This window comes from Melanerpes formicivorus, unplaced genomic scaffold (assembly GCF_026170545.1).
Source record: "Melanerpes formicivorus ecotype bairdi unplaced genomic scaffold, bMelFor1.0.p_v2 SCAF_13, whole genome shotgun sequence".
NCBI lineage: Eukaryota > Metazoa > Chordata > Aves > Piciformes > Picidae > Melanerpes > Melanerpes formicivorus.
Window position 1 is genome coordinate 5,697,879 of NW_027142365.1, and position 19,241 is coordinate 5,717,119.

At 40.9% G+C, this 19,241-nt stretch overlaps 1 protein-coding gene across 1 annotated transcript in view; it reads left to right on the plus strand.

Moving 5' to 3' along the window:
• The window catches only part of LOC137445010 (sodium channel protein type 5 subunit alpha-like), a 38,865-nt gene extending 19,916 nt beyond the window's left edge, over nucleotides 1-18,949 (plus strand). Inside the window, exons 16-27 of the mRNA XM_068146414.1 lie at nucleotides 811-1,164; nucleotides 3,037-3,344; nucleotides 5,405-5,517; nucleotides 8,089-8,243; nucleotides 8,902-9,075; nucleotides 9,326-9,433; nucleotides 10,551-10,829; nucleotides 11,432-11,485; nucleotides 14,165-14,302; nucleotides 14,941-15,045; nucleotides 15,716-15,986; nucleotides 17,751-18,949. Coding sequence (XP_068002515.1) covers nucleotides 811-1,164; nucleotides 3,037-3,344; nucleotides 5,405-5,517; nucleotides 8,089-8,243; nucleotides 8,902-9,075; nucleotides 9,326-9,433; nucleotides 10,551-10,829; nucleotides 11,432-11,485; nucleotides 14,165-14,302; nucleotides 14,941-15,045; nucleotides 15,716-15,986; nucleotides 17,751-18,949 — 3,258 coding nt within the window. The remainder of the gene's footprint in view (nucleotides 1-810; nucleotides 1,165-3,036; nucleotides 3,345-5,404; nucleotides 5,518-8,088; nucleotides 8,244-8,901; nucleotides 9,076-9,325; nucleotides 9,434-10,550; nucleotides 10,830-11,431; nucleotides 11,486-14,164; nucleotides 14,303-14,940; nucleotides 15,046-15,715; nucleotides 15,987-17,750) is intronic.
• The last annotated feature ends 292 nt before the right edge of the window (nucleotides 18,950-19,241 follow it).

Sequence of the window (19,241 nt, forward strand, 5' to 3'; positions counted from 1 at the left end):
ACTACCAGAAGGGAGGTCGTAGCCAGTATTGACAATTAGGTCTCTTCTCCCAGGCAACCAGTGACAGAACAAGAGGACACAGTCTCAAGCTGCACCAGGGGAGATTTAGGCTGGATGTTAGGAAGAAATTCTTCACAGAGATTGGCCATTGGAATGTGCTGCCCAGGGAGGTGGTGGAGTAACCATCACTGAAAGCGTTTAGGAAGAGACTGGATGGGGCACTTGGTGCCATGGTTTAGTTGATTAGATGGTGTTGGGTGATAGGCTGGACTTGATGATCTTGAAGGTCTTTTCCAACCTGGTCTATTCTATTCTATTCTATTCTATTCTATTCTATTCTATTCTATTCTATTCTATTCTATTCTATTCTATTCTATTCTATTCTATTCTTTCCTATTTCTATTTCTATTTCTATTTCTATTTCTATTTCTATTTCTATTTCTATTTCTATTTCTATTTCTATTTCTATTTCTATTTCTATTTCTATTTCTATTTCTATTTCTATCTATCTGCATCAAGTGCATTGTATAGATACCAACTTAGGTGGGCCAAATGCTTACCAGGGACTCAAGTTGGCTTGCATCTTTAAGAGGTGTTTAGTTCATGTTTTCAAAGTCACCCAGTTAAGAAAACAACAATTAAAAAACAATACTCTATAAATGCCTTTAAAAAAAAAAGTGATAGTGCCACAGTGCCCAAATACTACACTACTGGAACAGTGCAGAATATCTGTGTTTTGCAGAGTTTGGATGCTGCAGAGATGAGTAACCCCTACCAATGTCTAACACTGTGTTTTCTGTTTCTGCACAGCTGAGGGTCTTCAAACTGGCAAAGTCCTGGCCGACGTTAAACACACTCATTAAAATAATTGGTAACTCCCTGGGAGCACTGAGTAACCTGACCCTTGTCCTGGCAATCATCGTTTTCATTTTTGCTATAGTAGGGGTGCAACTCTTTGGGAGAAACTACTGGGAGAAGAGGTTTAAGATAACCAAAAATGGCTGCCCACGCTGGCACATGATGGACTTCTACCACTCGTTCCTCATTGTCTTCCGAATTCTCTGCGGAGAATGGATTGAGACCATGTGGGACTGCATGGTGGTTGCTGAACAGCCCCTGTGCCTTCTGGTCTTTCTGCTGGTCATGGTGCTAGGAAATTTAGTGGTGAGTTTTCCAATCGTTTCTTCTCCTGTTCAGGGTAGAATCTTTTTAACTGCTGTTTTGTTGACATAACCCATGTGTTATGGTCTGCAAAAGGCTCTCTTGCCTTTCACCTTTGAGCTGCTGTCCATGTCTTCACATTTTGTGTGCTCTGCACAAAGCATCACTTGACCTTTCCATTTTTCCCAATGTGACAAGGGGTACCTTTGCAGTAAACACAACACAGGCAAGCTACGTTTCTTCACATCTTGGGATTTGGATGCAAATGATCAGTAAGGCTTGTGGCTTACCTGCTTGAATTAATGAAGCTAAGTGCTGAAGTCCTTTTATAAATAAGCTTATTTTAATTTTTATTAAGATCGCATTGAATTCACAGTATCACAGTATAACTTAGGTTGGAAAGGACCTCAAGGATCATCGAGTCCAACCTATCAACACAGACCCCATGACTAGACCTATCAACATAGACCCCATGACTTTTCAGCTAATGGCAGATTCTACACCCAAGAGCTAACTCCTACTCTTGCACTCCCTACACAGCCACGCACTCCTGCACCAGGATATAAGGGGCAGGCTGCCTTCCTAGTCCTGTCCTTTCTTAATGCCCAAACCATAAATATCTTTTCAGTGGCTTGATTTCTTATGCCATTCTCATTATCATTACTACACCAAGTTTAATTTAAGAAACCACTGAAAAGAATTAACTTCAGGCACCCCTTTATGGGAAATACCTGCTCTGTGGCTGAAGTCCAAATTGCCCAGTTTAAAGTCCTGCCTGCTCTACACCGCAGTGATTGATTTCAGCCATGAAATGATGTGAGCAGTACTCATATCAAACAATTAAGTGCTTAGCCTACACTCACTGTCTAGGCTTTCTTTTTATCAAAGGAAACAGAGGTATCTGAGAGTGAGATTTATTCCAACCAAAGGTCAATAACTAAAACTGATGGGATGAATTAGTCTCTGGGCATTTAATGTTCTCTGTTGACTGTAGTCTGTGGATGACGCAGGGGTGCTAGTTGCCAAGTTCTAACGTGATAAAAATTAGGATATATAGGTCCTATCTCAAACTGAAACAGGGAAAAAACAATTTCTCCCATTCCCTTTAGAAAAAAATATTTTATTTGCATGTATTTAAATTTATTTACATTTATTTCACTTAATTTCTTTTTATTTAATGGCTTTTTATTTAATTTATGTTTATTTATTTTTATTTAGTTTGTTTTATTTCATTTTTATTTTATTTTATTTTATTTTATTTTTTATTTTATTTTATTTAATTTTATTTATTTTATTTTTCTTTATATTTACCCAAAAGCAGGTTTAACTGCTGTTTTGTTGGCATAACCTGTGTGTTACAGTCTGCAAAAGCCTCTTTTGCCTTTCACCTTTGAGCTGCTGTCCATATTGTCACATGCTGTGTGATCTTGGTTCTGAGTTCTGGGATAGTACTGCATATTTGATGGAATTGCTGGGCCTGAAGCTGATCTCACAGGACTTTGGAAGCAGCTCCACAGAGGCCTGATTTAATTCTACTTTGATTAAGGAAGAGACCTCAAACTCACCAGCCACACTGATAGTCTTTGCTCCTGCCATAATCTTTGACAAGTGGTTTTGGCCAAATAACCCATTTGGCATGCACAAGCCTGGTTTTGCTACTGTTTTAATGTTTTGGGGGAAGATGTGGATGGGAACACTGAAGTTTCTGAGAGAGAAGTTCACTTCATCAACCGCAATGTCACAGTCATCACCTTGTTTTGTTTTGTTCAGTAAAACTGAACTTTGACAGTATCTGTGTTCTTCAAAGTCAGAATTTAGATTTCTGAATGCTTCTCCACAGGCTTTTAATTTTACTGTTCTTTCATTGACTTTCAGGTTCTCAACCTTTTCATTGCCCTGCTGCTGAATTCCTTCAGTGCTGACTGTCTGCAGACAGCAGAGGATGACAGAGAGATGAACAATCTTCGAATTGCTTTTGCTCGGATTCACAGGGGACTTCACTTTGTGAAGAGGGTTACGTGGGACACCTGTTATGGAAAGCTCAGGCACAGAAAGAAAGCCCACAGGAAGAAAATTGAGTTGACTGCACAGAACCCCCTTGGCTTCAAGTCTGAGGAAATGAGAAACTGTAAAGAGAATTACAATAATGAATGCGTTGAGAAAAAGGAGGATAAATGCTCGGGGCTCGAAGATTTTGTTGCCAATCCCAATATATTTGTTTGTGTCCCTATAGCTGAGGAGGAGAATACAAGTGAGGGATTTGAAGATGGTGATAAACTGAGCACATGCACAGACCCAGAATACAGCAAACAGGTAAATGATTTCTTTGTGCTGGAACACTGGAACAATATCTCTACTGAGGGATGCATGCATGGTACAAGACTGGCTCAAACAGAATAGGGTGCCATATGTTTGTCTGTTTCACAGAATGATAGTGATTGGAACAGACCTCTGCAGATCATCTAGTCTAACCACCCTGCCAGGGCAGGTTCATCTGGAGCAGATTACACAGGATGGCATCCAGGTGGCTTTTGAATGAGTTCAGAGAGGAAGACCCCACCACCTCTCTGGACAGCCTAGTCCAGTGCCCCACCACCATCAAAGAATTTCCTTCTTGTGTTTAGATGGAACTTCCTATTGTCAAGTTTGTGCCCATTATCTCTTGTCCTGTCACTGGGCAACACTGAAACAAGATTGTCCCCATCATCATGAAACAAGATTGTCCCCCCATGGCAGGGGGTTTGGAACTAGATGATCCTTGTGGTCTCTTCCAACCCTGAGTGATTCTATGATTCTATAATCATGATGCCCACCCTTTTAATATTGATAAGCTTTGATAAGATCCCCCCTCAGTCTTCTCCAGTATAAAAAAGTCCTGAAATCCTCAGCTTTTCCCTCCTTAAAAGGTGTGGGGGGAAAAACCCAAACAACAAACCTCTAAAAATCCATACATTATTTTCAGGATGAAAATCACCTGAGGCAAAGGGGAGAAAGAGCAAAACATTCAGGCAGCTGGAGTAAAGGATCTGGATTTTCCTCTGAGGAATTCAGCCTGCTTTACCTAGAAAAGGATAGGAAGGTCGAATCCTCATCACCAGAAAAAGAGGTAACAATTGTCTTTCTACAGCACTGACTTTCCAATACTGATCAAGCACAGGTACTTTCCTCCTCCAGGATTTGTTGGGAGTGGAGTTTAGTGGCAGCAGTGGCTCTGAGCTTGCAGTGGCTGGTCTGGCTGCTTAACGATGGAGACAGAATTCTGTGAATGAAATTGAACCCATGCTGGGTTTCTCAGTATTGATTTTGAACAAAAATGTATGTGCAGGAAAGAGAGTGTTCCAAAAAGGGGAAAAACAACCCCACCAAACAAAAAAAAAAAAGCAACCCAACAAGATAATTTGATTCAAATAAATAATTTACAAAACTCTCTCTGCTACTTTCCATTTATTGAAATCTGAGCCCACCAAGAAAACAACAACAACAGGAAATGAGGGGGAAAAGAAAGGAAGCATTAGAAGAAAGATATGCTTCCAAGTGGGAAATTCCAGCAAGTCTGCCTGGGCTCTAATTATCTCAGTTACAGGAAAACTAATACTTTAAATGAGTTTGCCATTATCATATTAAGGATAGTCTTTATTTTAAATGGTTTTTAGCATAGTTTTGAATTAAGTGAATCAAGAACACATTAAAAGGAAAAGTAACAAACAGCAATAGACAAGCATCAAAGAAGAAAAGCATAGGGTAAGTCATCTGTAATAAACTGCTGACACTACATATGTACTGTAATGGGATAGCAAAAAGATTTGCCATAGGAATATATGATATATTTCACAGCTACTGTCATGGGTGTTCATCTCCTGACATGACACCAGATATATATATATCTGGTTCTCCTGTTTGAATGATTCTTTCTGTGATTTCATGGTTTCAACCCAAGCAGTCCATTCAGCTTTGAGGACTCCATCTACATATAAGGAATTTTAAAGCTCCTCAATTTAACCACTTAATGGGTAGGTACATCTGGGCCAGGCAGAGAGATACTGTAATTATACAGCTTTGATCCCTATTTCAATGCACCTTTTTTTACTCCTAAGCTCATATACTTCTAAGATCTCAAAGTCTGATCCATTACCAATGCTACTTGGGCTGCCAGTACAGAGCCAAGTTTTGATTTTGAACTCTATTTTTCTTTTCATGGATGAATTTATTCATTTGAACCTGTTTTACCTGAGTAGCTTTGCAGTGATAGCTCTTCTGAAGGCAGCACAATAGATCTGACAAATCCTGAAGATCTCTTGAGGCAGATTCCAGAGTTTGCTGAAGACTCAAAGACTCCAGAAAATTGCTTTCCAGAAGGTAAGACCCTCATGGTTTCACTACTGGTGAGTGAGAAGAGTAAAACCTGACTTGATTCTCTAGTGAAACCTGACTTGATTCTCTAGTGATGCTCAGCTTATAGCATCAGATTATTTTTAGCTGACTTTAGTTATCTGGAAATAGGATAAATAGCCCAAATCATCATCCCTCTCTAATCAACAGGGAGATGGTGACACCTGAAAAATAAACCCACTTCCCTTTAAATCCAACTACTTCTAACTACAACCTGAGCAAGGGCATAGACCCAGTCCCCCCCAAATGATATTATTATGGTGAAATGGGATTGATTTCACACTGTTGGATAGCATCCAAGTTACTTTGGGGACTTAACGTAAAAGAAATGCATGTAATCAGGTCTCACCCAAAAATGGCCACTGTAACAAGGCACTTGGCACATCAGACGTCGTAGTTTGCAACAGTATATACATTTATTCCTCAACTAGCATTTTAGGAGCAGAGAGAACCTTCTAGGAGAGGTTCAAGGTCAGGTTGATCAGGGCTCTGAGCAACCTGACCTAGCTGAAGATGTCCTTGCTGTCTGCAGCAGGTTTGGACTGGATGAACTGTGAAGGTCCCTTCCAACCCAAAACTTTCTATAATTCTATGATAATCTGGGAATCCCTTCTCAAATCATGATGCAACATGTAGCTTTACAAAATGTTGTGTAACAGCATTGTAGTTTTCATGGGATGCAAATTCAAATGTACTTTTGATTACAGATTACAGAATTAGCCAGGTTGGAAAAGACCTTCGAGATCATCAAGTCCAACCTACCACCCAATACCATCTAATCAGCTAAACCATAGCACTAAGTGCCTCATCCAATCTCTTTTTAAACACTTCCAGTGATGGTGACTCCACCACCTCCCTGGGCAGCACATTCCAAAGGCCAATCACTCTGTGAAGAATTTCTTTCTAACATCCAGCCTAAACCTCCCCTGGCGCAGCTTGAGACTGTGTCCTCTTGTTCTGTCACTGGCTGCCTGAGAGGAGAGACCTAATTGTCAGTACTTAAGGGTTAATCATTGCCCACTTGGCATTAGTTGTGAGAAAATGAACTATATCAAGTCTGTTATATTGAATGAACTGTAGGAAATTCTTTCTGATGCTGCAACTTGAGCTTTGCTCACCCAGCCAGCCTGGCTGGCCACCACTATTTCCACCCAAACCCCAGGTTTTATTCAGTTCTGCTGTTTGCTGCCCATTCAAGTTTCCCTGCACAACAGAGTCATCAGGAGGGACTTCTCCAGCCTAGCATATGCAGATGGAGCCCAACAGCAGGTCCTGCAGGTCCCATAGCTCTTTGAGCCTTCTTCCCTCCTCTGCTCCCAAAAGCAGAACCTTTCTCTCATCATTGCCTTCCCCATCTGAGCACCACTTATCTGATGAGAACATAATAAATCAAATCTGGCTGTAATTACTCCCATCCCATCATTGGCCTCTTCTGCAGAGCTGGACTTTTTTATTTGCCTTGTGCCCTCTTTGGGTCAATGAAACTTCAAATGCATAGGTTTAGGTTTGAATCAATAATAGTGAAGCATGCAGAAATCATTTGAAGCTGGAGAGGTGTTGCACCTGAATGCAAAGTGTTCTCTATGTAGTAATAATGTAGATGTTTTTACTATTATGTTATACATCATAAATCCTGAGAGAGATCCACTGTACCTAGATTGCAGTTTGCTTTCTCCAGGGAAAAAAAAAGGCAACCACCAAATGTTGCATTAATAATGCAGACAGCAGATTGCTGAGCCACAGCAGTTCTTTTAGAACTGCTTTATTGATGGGATTTCTTCTCTTTTTTTTTTTTTGCCAGTACAGCCATCAGAATAAAAGAAATAAAGATTGTTTATTTTTTTCCCCCTCTTTCCTTGCTCCAGAGAAGAATCATAGAATTGTAGAATCAACCAGGTTGGAAAAGACCTCAGAGATCATCAAGTCCAACCTAATACCTAACACCTCATGACTAACTAAACCATGGCTTCAAGTGCCCTGTCCAATCCTTTTTTGAACACCTCCAGGGATGGTGACTCCACCACCTCCCTGGGCAGCACATTCCAATAGCCAATTACTCTTTCTGGGAAGAACTTTCTCCTCACCTCCAGCCTAAACTTCCCCTGGTGCAGCTTGAGACTGTGTCCTCTTGTTCTGTTGATGGTTGCCTGGGAGAAGAGACCAATCCCTACCTGGCTACAACCTCCCTTCAGGTAGTAGTAGACAGCAAGAAGGTCTCCCCTGAGCCTCCTCTTCTCCAGGCTAAGAAATGTGAAATGTTTTGGTTTGTGCTCCATAGTCACAGGCTGGAGTGTGCCTGCTGTGGCCAAGCTGAAGGAGAATTCAACAACTGAAAGTGCAGCAAATCTGTACCAAACATGTTCTGCACAGAAAATTGTGCATTCCTTGCCTCATCTCACACCCCAGCTCCACATTACTGGAGAAACTGGGGTTACAGAAAGAAAGATGAACAGACTTGCTTACAGGTATTTCATCCTGTTGCATGCATGCATGCATGCACATTCCTTCCACACGTTTATTCCTGCCTCTCGCTTTCAGGTTGTGTTCAGTATTTCCGTTGTTACATGGGGAGTACCTTAAAGGCTGGAAGAGGAACATGGTGGAATCTGAGGAAAACCTGTTACCGGATTGTTGAACACTCCTGGTTTGAATCCTTTATCATATTCATGATTCTTCTGAGCAGCGGAGCCCTGGTTAGTGTAGCAGCTTCACAGATGCATTTAGAAGGATTTTTAGCTTTAATTTTCACTCATTGAAGTTGGTTTTTAGCAGAAAACATGGCAAACACCTTTGAACTCCTCAGGAGAAAACAGCAGAGGCTCCACATAGCAGTTGTTTATTCGCTATTGTAATGAGCACAAATCCATTATTCATGCTGTTCAAATTTTTAAGAGAGAAGGAGCAAAGCTAAAAACATATAAACCTCCAAAGCTGCTCCCCTTTTCTTCACTGTACAATGGCTGTTTCTCAGGAAATTATTTAACAGCCATGAAACCTAAAGGAGTGTTTATATCATTAAAACAAAGAAATTATTCTCAGTAGGGGGGGGGGGGGTGGTGGGGGGAAGGTACTTGGCTCTCTTCAGTGCATAAACTTCTTGAAATAAATTCCTAAGAGTGTATACTTTCCTCCTAGGATTCCAGGGTGCATGATGTATGTATCCTTAGGACTGCACTCCATGGAGAAAAAAGAGAAGGGGTATGAAGAATTGCACATAGATTTGAGTAAAAAATGATGCTCAAATCTGTGTAAAACAGAACCTTGAATAACTGAGGGGTCTTGATAATGGTAGACTTCCACTTTACAAAGCTCACCTGACTTTTGTCATTTATCTGCATATTATGATTTCAGGCATTTGAGGACATCCACATAAATAAGAGGGAAAGAATTAGAGATATGTTGGCATTTCTGGACAAAATATTTACTTTCGTCTTTGTTCTGGAAATGCTCCTGAAATGGGTGGCTTATGGCTTCAAGAAGTATTTCACCAATGCCTGGTGCTGGTTGGATTTCTTCATTGTAGGAGTAAGTTCTGCCTTGTTTTTTTCTGTGTGGGTCCTGATGCAGAATATAGTGGCAGAATTACAGAGTATTTCCTGGATGCAAAGTTAAAAGCACTCTCTTGGCTTACCTCCTTTAGGGATGATTTCAGGATATCGCACTCCAGGCACTGCACTGCAAATATGGGGAGATGTGGGATGGGTTTTATTTAAACAAGAATAAAGGAAGCAAAGATGAGGACATTACCAATACTTTCTTTTCTCTTCCCATTCAGGTTTCTTTAATAGACCTCTTTGGCATTTCATCTGGTCCTATGAAATCTCTTCGGACTCTCCGAGCTCTGAGACCCCTAAGAGCATTGTCACGGTTTGAGGGCATGAGGGTAAGACTGAATGCAAATTAAAACTTGTGAGTACTTATAAGCATATAACAGGTTTGTAACTCATGACTGTGCCTTCATGAAGTTCGTATCTGTGCCCCAAGTTCACTTTAGGACCTATAAAATGAATCTTTAGAAGGCACCTCTGCTGTGCTCCTCTGTACTTGGTTGCTCTTTAAAGACTTTCTTCAAGTGATCCCTCCTAGGTGTGGTTGAAACTACAACTGGATTAAGCAGAGTGTTGCTCTACTGCTGCTCAATCCTTCTTGTTTTCCCATATTACTGAAAAAGCCAAAACCAAAATAGAGAATAAGAAATGTGAGCACAATTCTCAGTGGTGAACTCAGATGGAAGCCTCATCCAGAGGAAAGAATCACCTCCATTCTGCAAGTTTTTACTGGCTTGGTCTAGAAAATCTTAAGACTATTAAGAGGCACTTATTCAAAGTGTTGTTCAAATACACTTTTTCAAAACCCAGGATTCTTGCCCTGAATAGTGTTTGCTGACTTTTTCCCTCCCTTGCTTCCTGGAACAAGGAAGCTGCTGGCCCTTAATTACATGGAATTACAAATCTACCACTGTGTCACATGTAAAATGCATCTGTACTCTGCAATGTGAAACAATATGATCGCTACAGTGGGATTTGGGCAAAAGTCTGGTCTAAAGACTTGAAGACTCCAATCATAATCCACTAAAAATATCAGATCTGGTGAAATACTAGTGGAGAGTTATTGCAGGCCCTTTTAAAAACTACTTGCTATAGTCTTAATAATGCAGCACTGTGCACAAAGTGCTTGTGGAAATTTTATGCTATGGAAGTTTAAAACAAACCCCCAAGCATTCCCCCTTCCAAAACAAAGTCATCAAACTAGGTTGGACTCATGCTGTAGTACACTGGTTCATAGCAGCCCCAGAAGTATGAACAAGTTCACTGAAAGACTGAGATTATATAGACCTTTGAATCTTTGTTCAAGGTACAAATGACATCTGAGACTAGTATTTACATGGAAAACTTTAGGTTTCTGTTTGCTGAGATGACTAAGTGACTGCTTATTGCACTAAGCAAAGACTGGACCCCATCTTTGTTTAAGTGTATTTTTCCTCTCCCATTTCATCCAAGGTGGTGGTCAATGCCCTGCTGGGAGCCATCCCTTCCATCATGAATGTTCTGCTTGTCTGCCTCATCTTCTGGCTCATCTTTAGCATCATGGGAGTGAACCTCTTTGCTGGGAAGTTTGGGAAATGTGTTAATCTGACAGAAGAAGATGCACCATTAAATGGTTCAATCAATGACAAAAGAGACTGTGAAATGTATAATAACACAGGGAAAATATTCTGGGTCAATGTTAAAGTCAACTTTGATAATGTTGGCTCTGGCTACCTGGCTCTTCTTCAGGTGGTAAGTGCTGCTTGACTTCACTAAAAGTACCATGTCAGATGGGCTTGACCAGCTGTCAACTCCTAACTCATCTCCATGGGTTATGGAAAAGAGAGGTATCACACAGCCTGCTCTTCCCTTGTAGCTGGCTGTTTACACACTAGTACTGCTCACAAACAGCAGTGGAAAAAGGAGACAAGACTTTGCTGTGATTTTCCAGGTGATAAAGTAAGCATCTGGTGGACAAGTGCTGTTTCAGCCTCCAGCAGTTTCATGAGCCTGAGGGGCAAATACTGACCTAATCTGCAAAATACAGACCTCCCCTGCCAGCCATGAGGGCTGAAAGGCCTTTAGCAGACCATGCTAATGAAAGTTTGCTCTGTAAGCATTCTAAGAGAACATGTTCTCTTCCATTCAAACAAGCTTTCACATCCTGGCAAGGCTGAGACTTAGCACCCATAGAGCAGGAGCAAGTTTCCCTAAAATGAGAGCTCGGTGCTTTGTGTGTGTGTGACCACACCAAAGGCTCTTACTCCAGGCTCTGCCAACTGCCTACTGCAAACTGTGGGAAAACTTGTGGACCCTGCAAGTTTAACTTGTTTCTTCATTTTCTCTCATTCTAGGCAACATTTAAAGGTTGGATGGAGATCATGTATGCAGCCGTGGATTCACGAGAGGTCAGGCACTACATTCTAATTCAGATTTATTGTCCTTTTTTTTGTAAACAGAACTGCTTTCTGCAAAAATGCTATGCTTTTTGCACTTTCACATCTTCTATTTGTCTAGGCTAAATACTTACAGTAATTATTTTTTATCAGCTGATATAAACATTTCACCTGCAGATGACTCATGCTGCCCTAAAGTTGATCCGTTGTAATGGGGAGATGAATTCCACTCCAAATCCACCCACCTAAATGCAGTTACATATAGTGTAAGGTCTCCATGCAGGTTCAATTCTAAGTGCCCTTTAGGGTTAATGGAGATCTACTCAGTATGCTCATAGGGATCTAGGGAGCATTTCAGCTCACCCTGGACATCTATATTGCTCAGCTGAGCACCTTTTTATACTACATTGACTCTACTAATAACTGGACATCCATCAGCTAATGGGGGACTAGAGAGTTCCCATTTACACATGACAGCTTCACACATCTTTTATGAACCTCAAGATTGGAGTAGACCTGAATGTTTTACAGTAGCATATCTTAAAGTCTAATCCAAAACATAAACCCAAGACTCAAAGTGTGGTGGCTGAGCAACCATTTAAAATACTTTATAAGGCATCACTAGAAGCAGTTTGTCTACTGTTTGTAAAGTATTTAAACAGCCATTCCTGTTTGCTGTCTTATCAGAAGCATCATCCAATGTTCAACAGAGCAAAGTCAGATGTCTTTGGAGGCAAAGAAGCTGAAATGAAGAAGCTATCTTAATTTGATCAGCAGTTCAAAGGAATCAAAGAATTTAAGTGTAGCCATATATAAAAATCAGGCACTTTTCACAGTATCACAGTATCACAGTATCACTCAGGTTGGAAAGGACCTCGAGGATCATCGAGTCCAACCTATCAACACAGACCCCATGACTAGACCATGGCACCAAGTGCCACGTCCAGTCTCCCCTTGAACGCCTCCAGGGTCGATGACTCAACCACCTCCCTGGGCAGCCCATTCCAATGCCGAATGACTCGCTCGGTGAAGAACTTCCTCCTCACCTCGAGTCTAAACCTCCCCTGGCACAGCTTGAGACTGTGTCCTCTTGTTCTGGTGCTGGTTGCCTGGGAGAAGAGGCCAATCCCTTCCTGGCTACAACCACCCTTCAGGTAGTTGTAGAGGGCAATGAGGTCACCCCTGAGCCTCCTCTTCTCCAGGCTAAACAATCCCAGCTCCCTCAGCCTCTCCTCATAGGGCTTGTGTTCAAGGCCTCTCACCAGCCTTGTTGCCCTTCTCTGGACACGCTCAAGTGTCTCAATGTCCTTCTTAAACTGAGGAGCCCAGAACTGGACACAGTACTCAAGGTGCAGCCTAACCAAAGTAGAGTACAGGGGCACTATGACCTCCCTGCTCCTGCTGGCCACACTATTCCTGATGCAGGCCAGGATGCCATTGGCCCTCCTGGCCACCTGGGCACACTGCTGGCTCATATTCAGGTGGCTGTCGATCAGCACCCCCAGGTCCCTCTCTGTTTGGGAGCTCTCCAGCCACTCCGACCCCAGCCTGTAGCTCTGCATGGGATTGCCGTGGCCAAAGTGCAGCACTCGTCACTTGGACTTGTTGAATGCCATCCCATTGGACTCTGCCCATCTGTCCAGTCGGTCGAGGTCCCTCTGCAGAGCCTTTCTACCCTCTAACTGACTAACATCTGCTTGTTTCACTTTGACAACCTGGTTTTATTGCTCTCTGTTTTATTTTTTTGCTTTTATCCATAATAGCCATAGAAGGTTTTTTTTTTTTCACTAAGAAGGAAAAAGAAATAAAAATCTAGGCCAAGATTTTTAATGGCAAAGGCTTGGAATTAGACTTCTAAATCATTTTCTTGATTTTTTTGAAGTGATGAGCAATTTACAGCTCCTGTTCTTACTGGAAAAAAAGCTGAATTGATGCTTCTGAAATGCTTGTGAAAATCATGTCAAGAATGTCCAATTCAGCAACTGTTTCTGTTGACTTTCCTGGGGTCTCAATCAATTGCAAAATGTAGGATTTTAAGTTGGATTTGTTAAAGGGGGAAACCCCACAACAATCAGCTTTCATGAAGAAAAAAGAAAGGGGACGGGGGGGGGGGAATGTTAAATAAAAGTCAACCTCATTCTGCATTAGTCAAAGAGCAAGTTTTGCTCTGCATGTTTTTATCCATGCACATATATCAGCATTAATGAAATGATCCTGGCCTGCAGAAGCTACACAAACCAACATTATAGAAGAAATCAAATTAACAAACTGTCAGAGAATACACACAGTGTGGTACTATTATTTTGAGCCTTATTTGCTGGTTAATTCTCTCTCAAGTGTTGTGCTTGCTGCAACATTTGAAAGGTTCACGTTTAATTCCAAAGAGGATAGCAGCCAACATCTGAGCAATAATACCCCTATGAGGTCCTAAAATTCTGGTGCATCTAGCAGTCACAGTATGAATGTAATTGTCTTCCACCATTCCACTGCCCTTCCAAAAGAGCTGTATACATTTAATATTCTGGGTTATGCATTATTGGCACTGTGAAACTCTACTGATTTTGTCAGATTTATTAGTAGGGTTGTAAATCTGAGCTCCTTCTGGATTCAATCTGTAAGAGGCTCTGCAGTATGAAGATTATTCTGAATGTTGTCATTGGTCATTTTTCATGTTGCTTCTCATTCTTGCAGAAAAATGAGCAGCCAATAATGGAGTCCAATCCCTTTATGTATCTCTACTTTGTGAACTTCATCGTCTTTGGATCTTTCTTCACCCTGAATCTCTTTGTTGGTGTTATTATTGACAACTTTAACCAACAAAAGAAAAAGATAAGTATATTGTTTGTGCTTCCAGGCATCTCCTACTCAAGCAACACCTTTAGAGAGCAAAGTCTTTGCTGTACATAGAATCTAAAACTTCTATTGGCATTTACAAGAACATTTGTAATTAAGCTATCAGAAGTAACACCAGGGTCAATTTCTTCCTCCTTTCTTTTCTCCCTTATACTGAACAACTCTTTCCCCAACATTTCAAAGGCAAGGACAGCATCTCAGCAACCTCTTAAAATATAGTCTTTTTGGGGGGAGGAACTGAACGTGACAGAGACTCGTTATTTAGCAAGCCTGGTACAGATGCTCTGGTGAGTATTTTGGCTATTCAGCAAGAGCAGGATGTGGCAAGCCAGGAACAGATTTGTTCTTCTCCAGTTTTTCAGTAGGTGCTTTGTTTTCTGTTTTCATACTTTCTGAGCTTACCTGGGTTTCACCCCAGGACCTCTGCTCTGTGAATGTACGGCTTGTGTCACTCTTTTTTTTCTTCAGATGCATTTACACACTATGAAAAAGGTCAGTACCAGCAAGATGTGAAAAAGGAAGGGATGTTAACTTCCAGCATTTTAGACTTTAGACTTTATAACTACAAAAAGGTTTGGTTTCTCACCAAATAACAGTGCCATTTCCTTATATACTTAGGGGGGGAGGATATTTTTATGACTGAAGAACAGAAAAAATATTACAATGCAATGAAAAAGTTGGGATCCAAGAAGCCTCAAAAACCCATTCCAAGACCACTGGTAAGACTATATGAATTCTTCAGAGGGAAAATGTACTGCAGAAGTGCAATTTGACTCACTGGAAACTGTGTATGTTTATCTATTGGATATAAATCATCTATACTATCTTGACATTGATGCTCCGACAGCGCACTAAGGTCAATTCCATACCAAAGGAATTACACTGCAAGACTTTAAAGGTTAAATATGTATTAATTTCCTTGTTGGGATTTTCATATGTGACAGGATGAGGGGCAATGGCTTCAACTAGAGAAGGGCAGATTTGGACTGGATATCAGGAAGAAGTTCTTCACTATGAGGGTGGCAGAACAGGTTGCCCAGGGAGGTGGTTGAGGCCCCTTCCCTGGAGATATTCAAGGTAAGACTCAACAAGGCCCTGGGCAGCCTGATCTAGTTGGGGATGTCCCTTCTGACTGCAGGGAGGTCAGACTAGATGACCTTTGGAGGTCCCTTCTGGCCTGGACTATTCTATGATTTGATGATTCACCTTGGAACTGCTGACACTTCAGGATGGGAAGGGATTTTTAATGCAATTTTTTGCTCTGCCTTTCTTAAGTATCTCTGACTTCTCTCTAGCTGAGTGACTGCAACATAAAAAGTGGAGCTGTTGGAAATGTGTATGGAAGAGTACTCCTTACTTTTGTGACCAGCATATGTTTTTTTCTTCTAGAACAAATACCAGAGGTTCCTTTTTGACATTGTAACATGCCAAGTTTTTGATGTTGTCGTCATGTTTCTCATCTGCCTCAACATGATCATCATGATGGTGGAAACCTATGAGCAAAGTGAAATGAAGACTAACATACTTAACAAGTTCAATATACTCTTCATTGCCATCTTCACTGCAGAGTGTGTATTGAAATTGGTGGCTCTGAGGCAGTACTACTTCTCAAATCCCTGGAACATATTTGATTTAGTTGTGGTGATCATGTCACTTGCTGGTAAGTGAAACTGGTTTGGTAAATACTTTACTAAATCAATTATTATTCTTTTCAGGAAAAAAAAATAGGTAGAATTTATCACTGCAAATGGATGTTGAAATGGAAATCATAATACTGTAAAGTCTTGAGGAAAAAGAACTAAACCCCCCACCAGGATTATATTAATATGCCTTTTTTTCCCCCCAATTTCTGCTATTTTCTATTAGCAAAAGGATTAAAAGGTAGCTGTGATATGCAAAATAGAATAAAGGCATATAGAGAATAGAGAATATAAAGAGTAGAATAAAGGCACAAGAGAGTAGAGTAGAGTAGAGTAGAGTAGAGTAGAATAGAATAGAATAGAATAGAATAGAATAGAATAGAATAGAATAGACCAGACCAGACCAGACCAGACCAGGTTGGAAAAGACCTTCAAGATCATCAAGTCCAACCTATCATCCAACACCATCTAATCAACAAAACCTTGGCACCAAATGCCCCATCCAGTCAACTCTTAAACACTTCCAGTGATGACGACTCCACCACCTCCCTGGGCAGCACATTCCAATAGAATAGAATAGAATAGAATAGAATAGAATAGAATAGAATAGAATAGAATAGAATAGAATAGAATCTTTTGTGATGGTTCTTTAGGTGGTTTTCCCCTAGTCTGGAAGACAGAATGAATAGTGCATCATACCACTTCCACATTATATAGTAATTTCTATTGTTACAAATCTAGTGCTGACTAAGAAATCTTTGATCAGACAACAATCATTGGGTTTTGTCACTGTGTTTGGAAGAGAGAATTAAAATATAGAGAGAATAAGAAGCCTGGAGTTAGATTATAGAATTCAGTTTCTGGAAACTCAGGCATAGCTGATTGAAAATAAATGTTCACATTGTGTAACAGAGTAGAAACCAACCCCAGAAATGTATTGACTTTTATTTGAAGAGACTGCAGTGGAAGAATGGAGTAAAGGCCTCTTCTACCCATTTGAACTCTTCTGCCAGTTTAACTCTTCCTGGTGCCAGTGATGCCAGAAGGCATTTACATGAAACAAAACTTTAGGATCTGTAGTATGATTTATGTTTTGGGCAGGGAAGATTCCAGCAAGAATATGGCTTTTCCCTGAGAAATTAAGTCCCTGGAGGACAAATCCAGAAAAATGCATACAAAACATCTACTCCTAGAAAAGCCAAACCTCTTCTAGTCATACTAGATCTGTCACTTCTTTTTTCATGCAGACTAAAGATAAAATACATCCATGTGCAGCTATGTCCCTGGAGGAGCTACAAGCCATTGTAGAGCAGCAAGCACAACTCCTGTGTTTATCACTGGATTTGCTTACACATCTCTTATTATCTAAAAGATGACCATGACATTGTTGTTGAGTCTTCTTTTCTTTGGTTAGCTTTGTAGTGTCAATAACTGAGGTCAAATTTAGAAGGCAAATACATAACCTTCACCTGCTGAAGTAGTCATGAAACTAGTGTCACAGAAAACCACTAGTCCATGAGTGTCAGCTGATGGATATTTGAAGTTGTGCATAGAATGGTGTTTCCCATCCATAGTTCTGTATTTTGGTGGCTGAAGGATATAGTTCATAATTGCTGATTTCCACAGCTTCTCTCCCAACTCTAGCTTCTATTGAAAGTTGTTCTGCTGGGGTCCTGGTGCACGCATCAGATATTTTTCAACTGTATAGGTACTATCACTTCATCCTACTTACTAGCTAAGCAGAAATGTGATGTTTTAACCAGTTGTTATCCTTTCCATTTTAGCCTCACTGCTTTCTGGCATTGGTAAAGCATTTGAACATATCTTACCACCTACACTCTTCAGGGTCATTCGCTTGGCTCGGATCGGACGAATACTACGACTCATCCGGGCCGCCAGAGGAATCCGAACTCTTCTCTTTGCCTTAATGATGTCCCTGCCTGCTCTGTTCAACATTGGCCTCTTGCTTTTTCTGGTCATGTTCATTTATGCCATTTTTGGCATGACTAACTTTGCCTATGTGAAGATGGAAGATGGCATCGATGACATGTTCAACTTCCAAACCTTTGCTAACAGCATGCTGTGTCTCTTCCAAATCACCACATCAGCTGGCTGGGATGGTCTTCTCAGTCCCATTTTAAACACTGGGCCACCATACTGTGATCCAAACATACATGGTAGTATAGGTGAATGTGGTAAACCTGCTATAGGTATTATTTATTTTGTAAGTTATATCATTATATCATTTCTCATTGTTGTAAACATGTATATAGCTGTTATTCTGGAGAACTTCAATGCTGCTACTGAGGAAAGCACAGAGCCTTTAGGGGAAGATGATTTTGACATCTTTTATGAAATCTGGGAGAAGTTTGATCCTGAGGCAACTCAGTTTATAGCTTTCTCTGAGCTCTCAGACTTTGCTGATGCTCTAGCTGAACCTTTACGTGTACCAAAACCAAACAAAGTTGAACTCATAGCGATGGACTTGCCTATGGTCAGTGGAGACAGGATCCACTGCTTGGATATCTTGTTTGCTTTTACCAAACGAGTGTTAGGAGATTCTGGGGTGCTGGATACTCTAAAAGTACAAATGGAAGAGAAATTCATGGCTACCAATCCATCCAAAAAATCATATGAGCCAATCTCTACTACACTCAGACACAGACAAGAGGAGGCTTCTGCCACTGTCATCCAGCGTGCCTATAGGAGTCATTTGTTCCTGCGCTTCCTAAAGCAGGCTTCTTACCTGCACCATCACAGAACTTGCAGTGTTGACACCCTTGGAGATGGTGGTCCAGAAAAAGAAGGACTTATTGCAGCTATGATGAGTAAACACTATGGTATGAGTCCTGACAAGTCTGAAACATTGTCCTCATCATCCTTTCCTCCATCATATGACAGCGTCACAAGAGCTAGTAGTGGCAATCTTGTGGATGAGCATGGAGAGATGGCAGGTAATCAGCCAGCTCCAGAAATTAAATAGTTCATTGGTGATACTGTTGCTAATAAGATTTTTGAATATCCACAGCAGTTGATAATGTTAACACATGTCAGCTGAGTCAACCTCCCTGTTAAACAAAGCCTGTTGATCATGGTCGGTTAGCTATGGCAGATGCTAAGCCACAGCCTTTGGCTCTGCTATTTTTCAGCTTTGCTCAGTATTCTACATAGGCAGAGAAGGGTTTTGGATTTGTTTGATCAAGGGCACCCCACTGCAAGGCCAGTCCCACAGTGCCTGAGTGCAGTGGCATATTCTCAACAGTGGCAGGTAACAT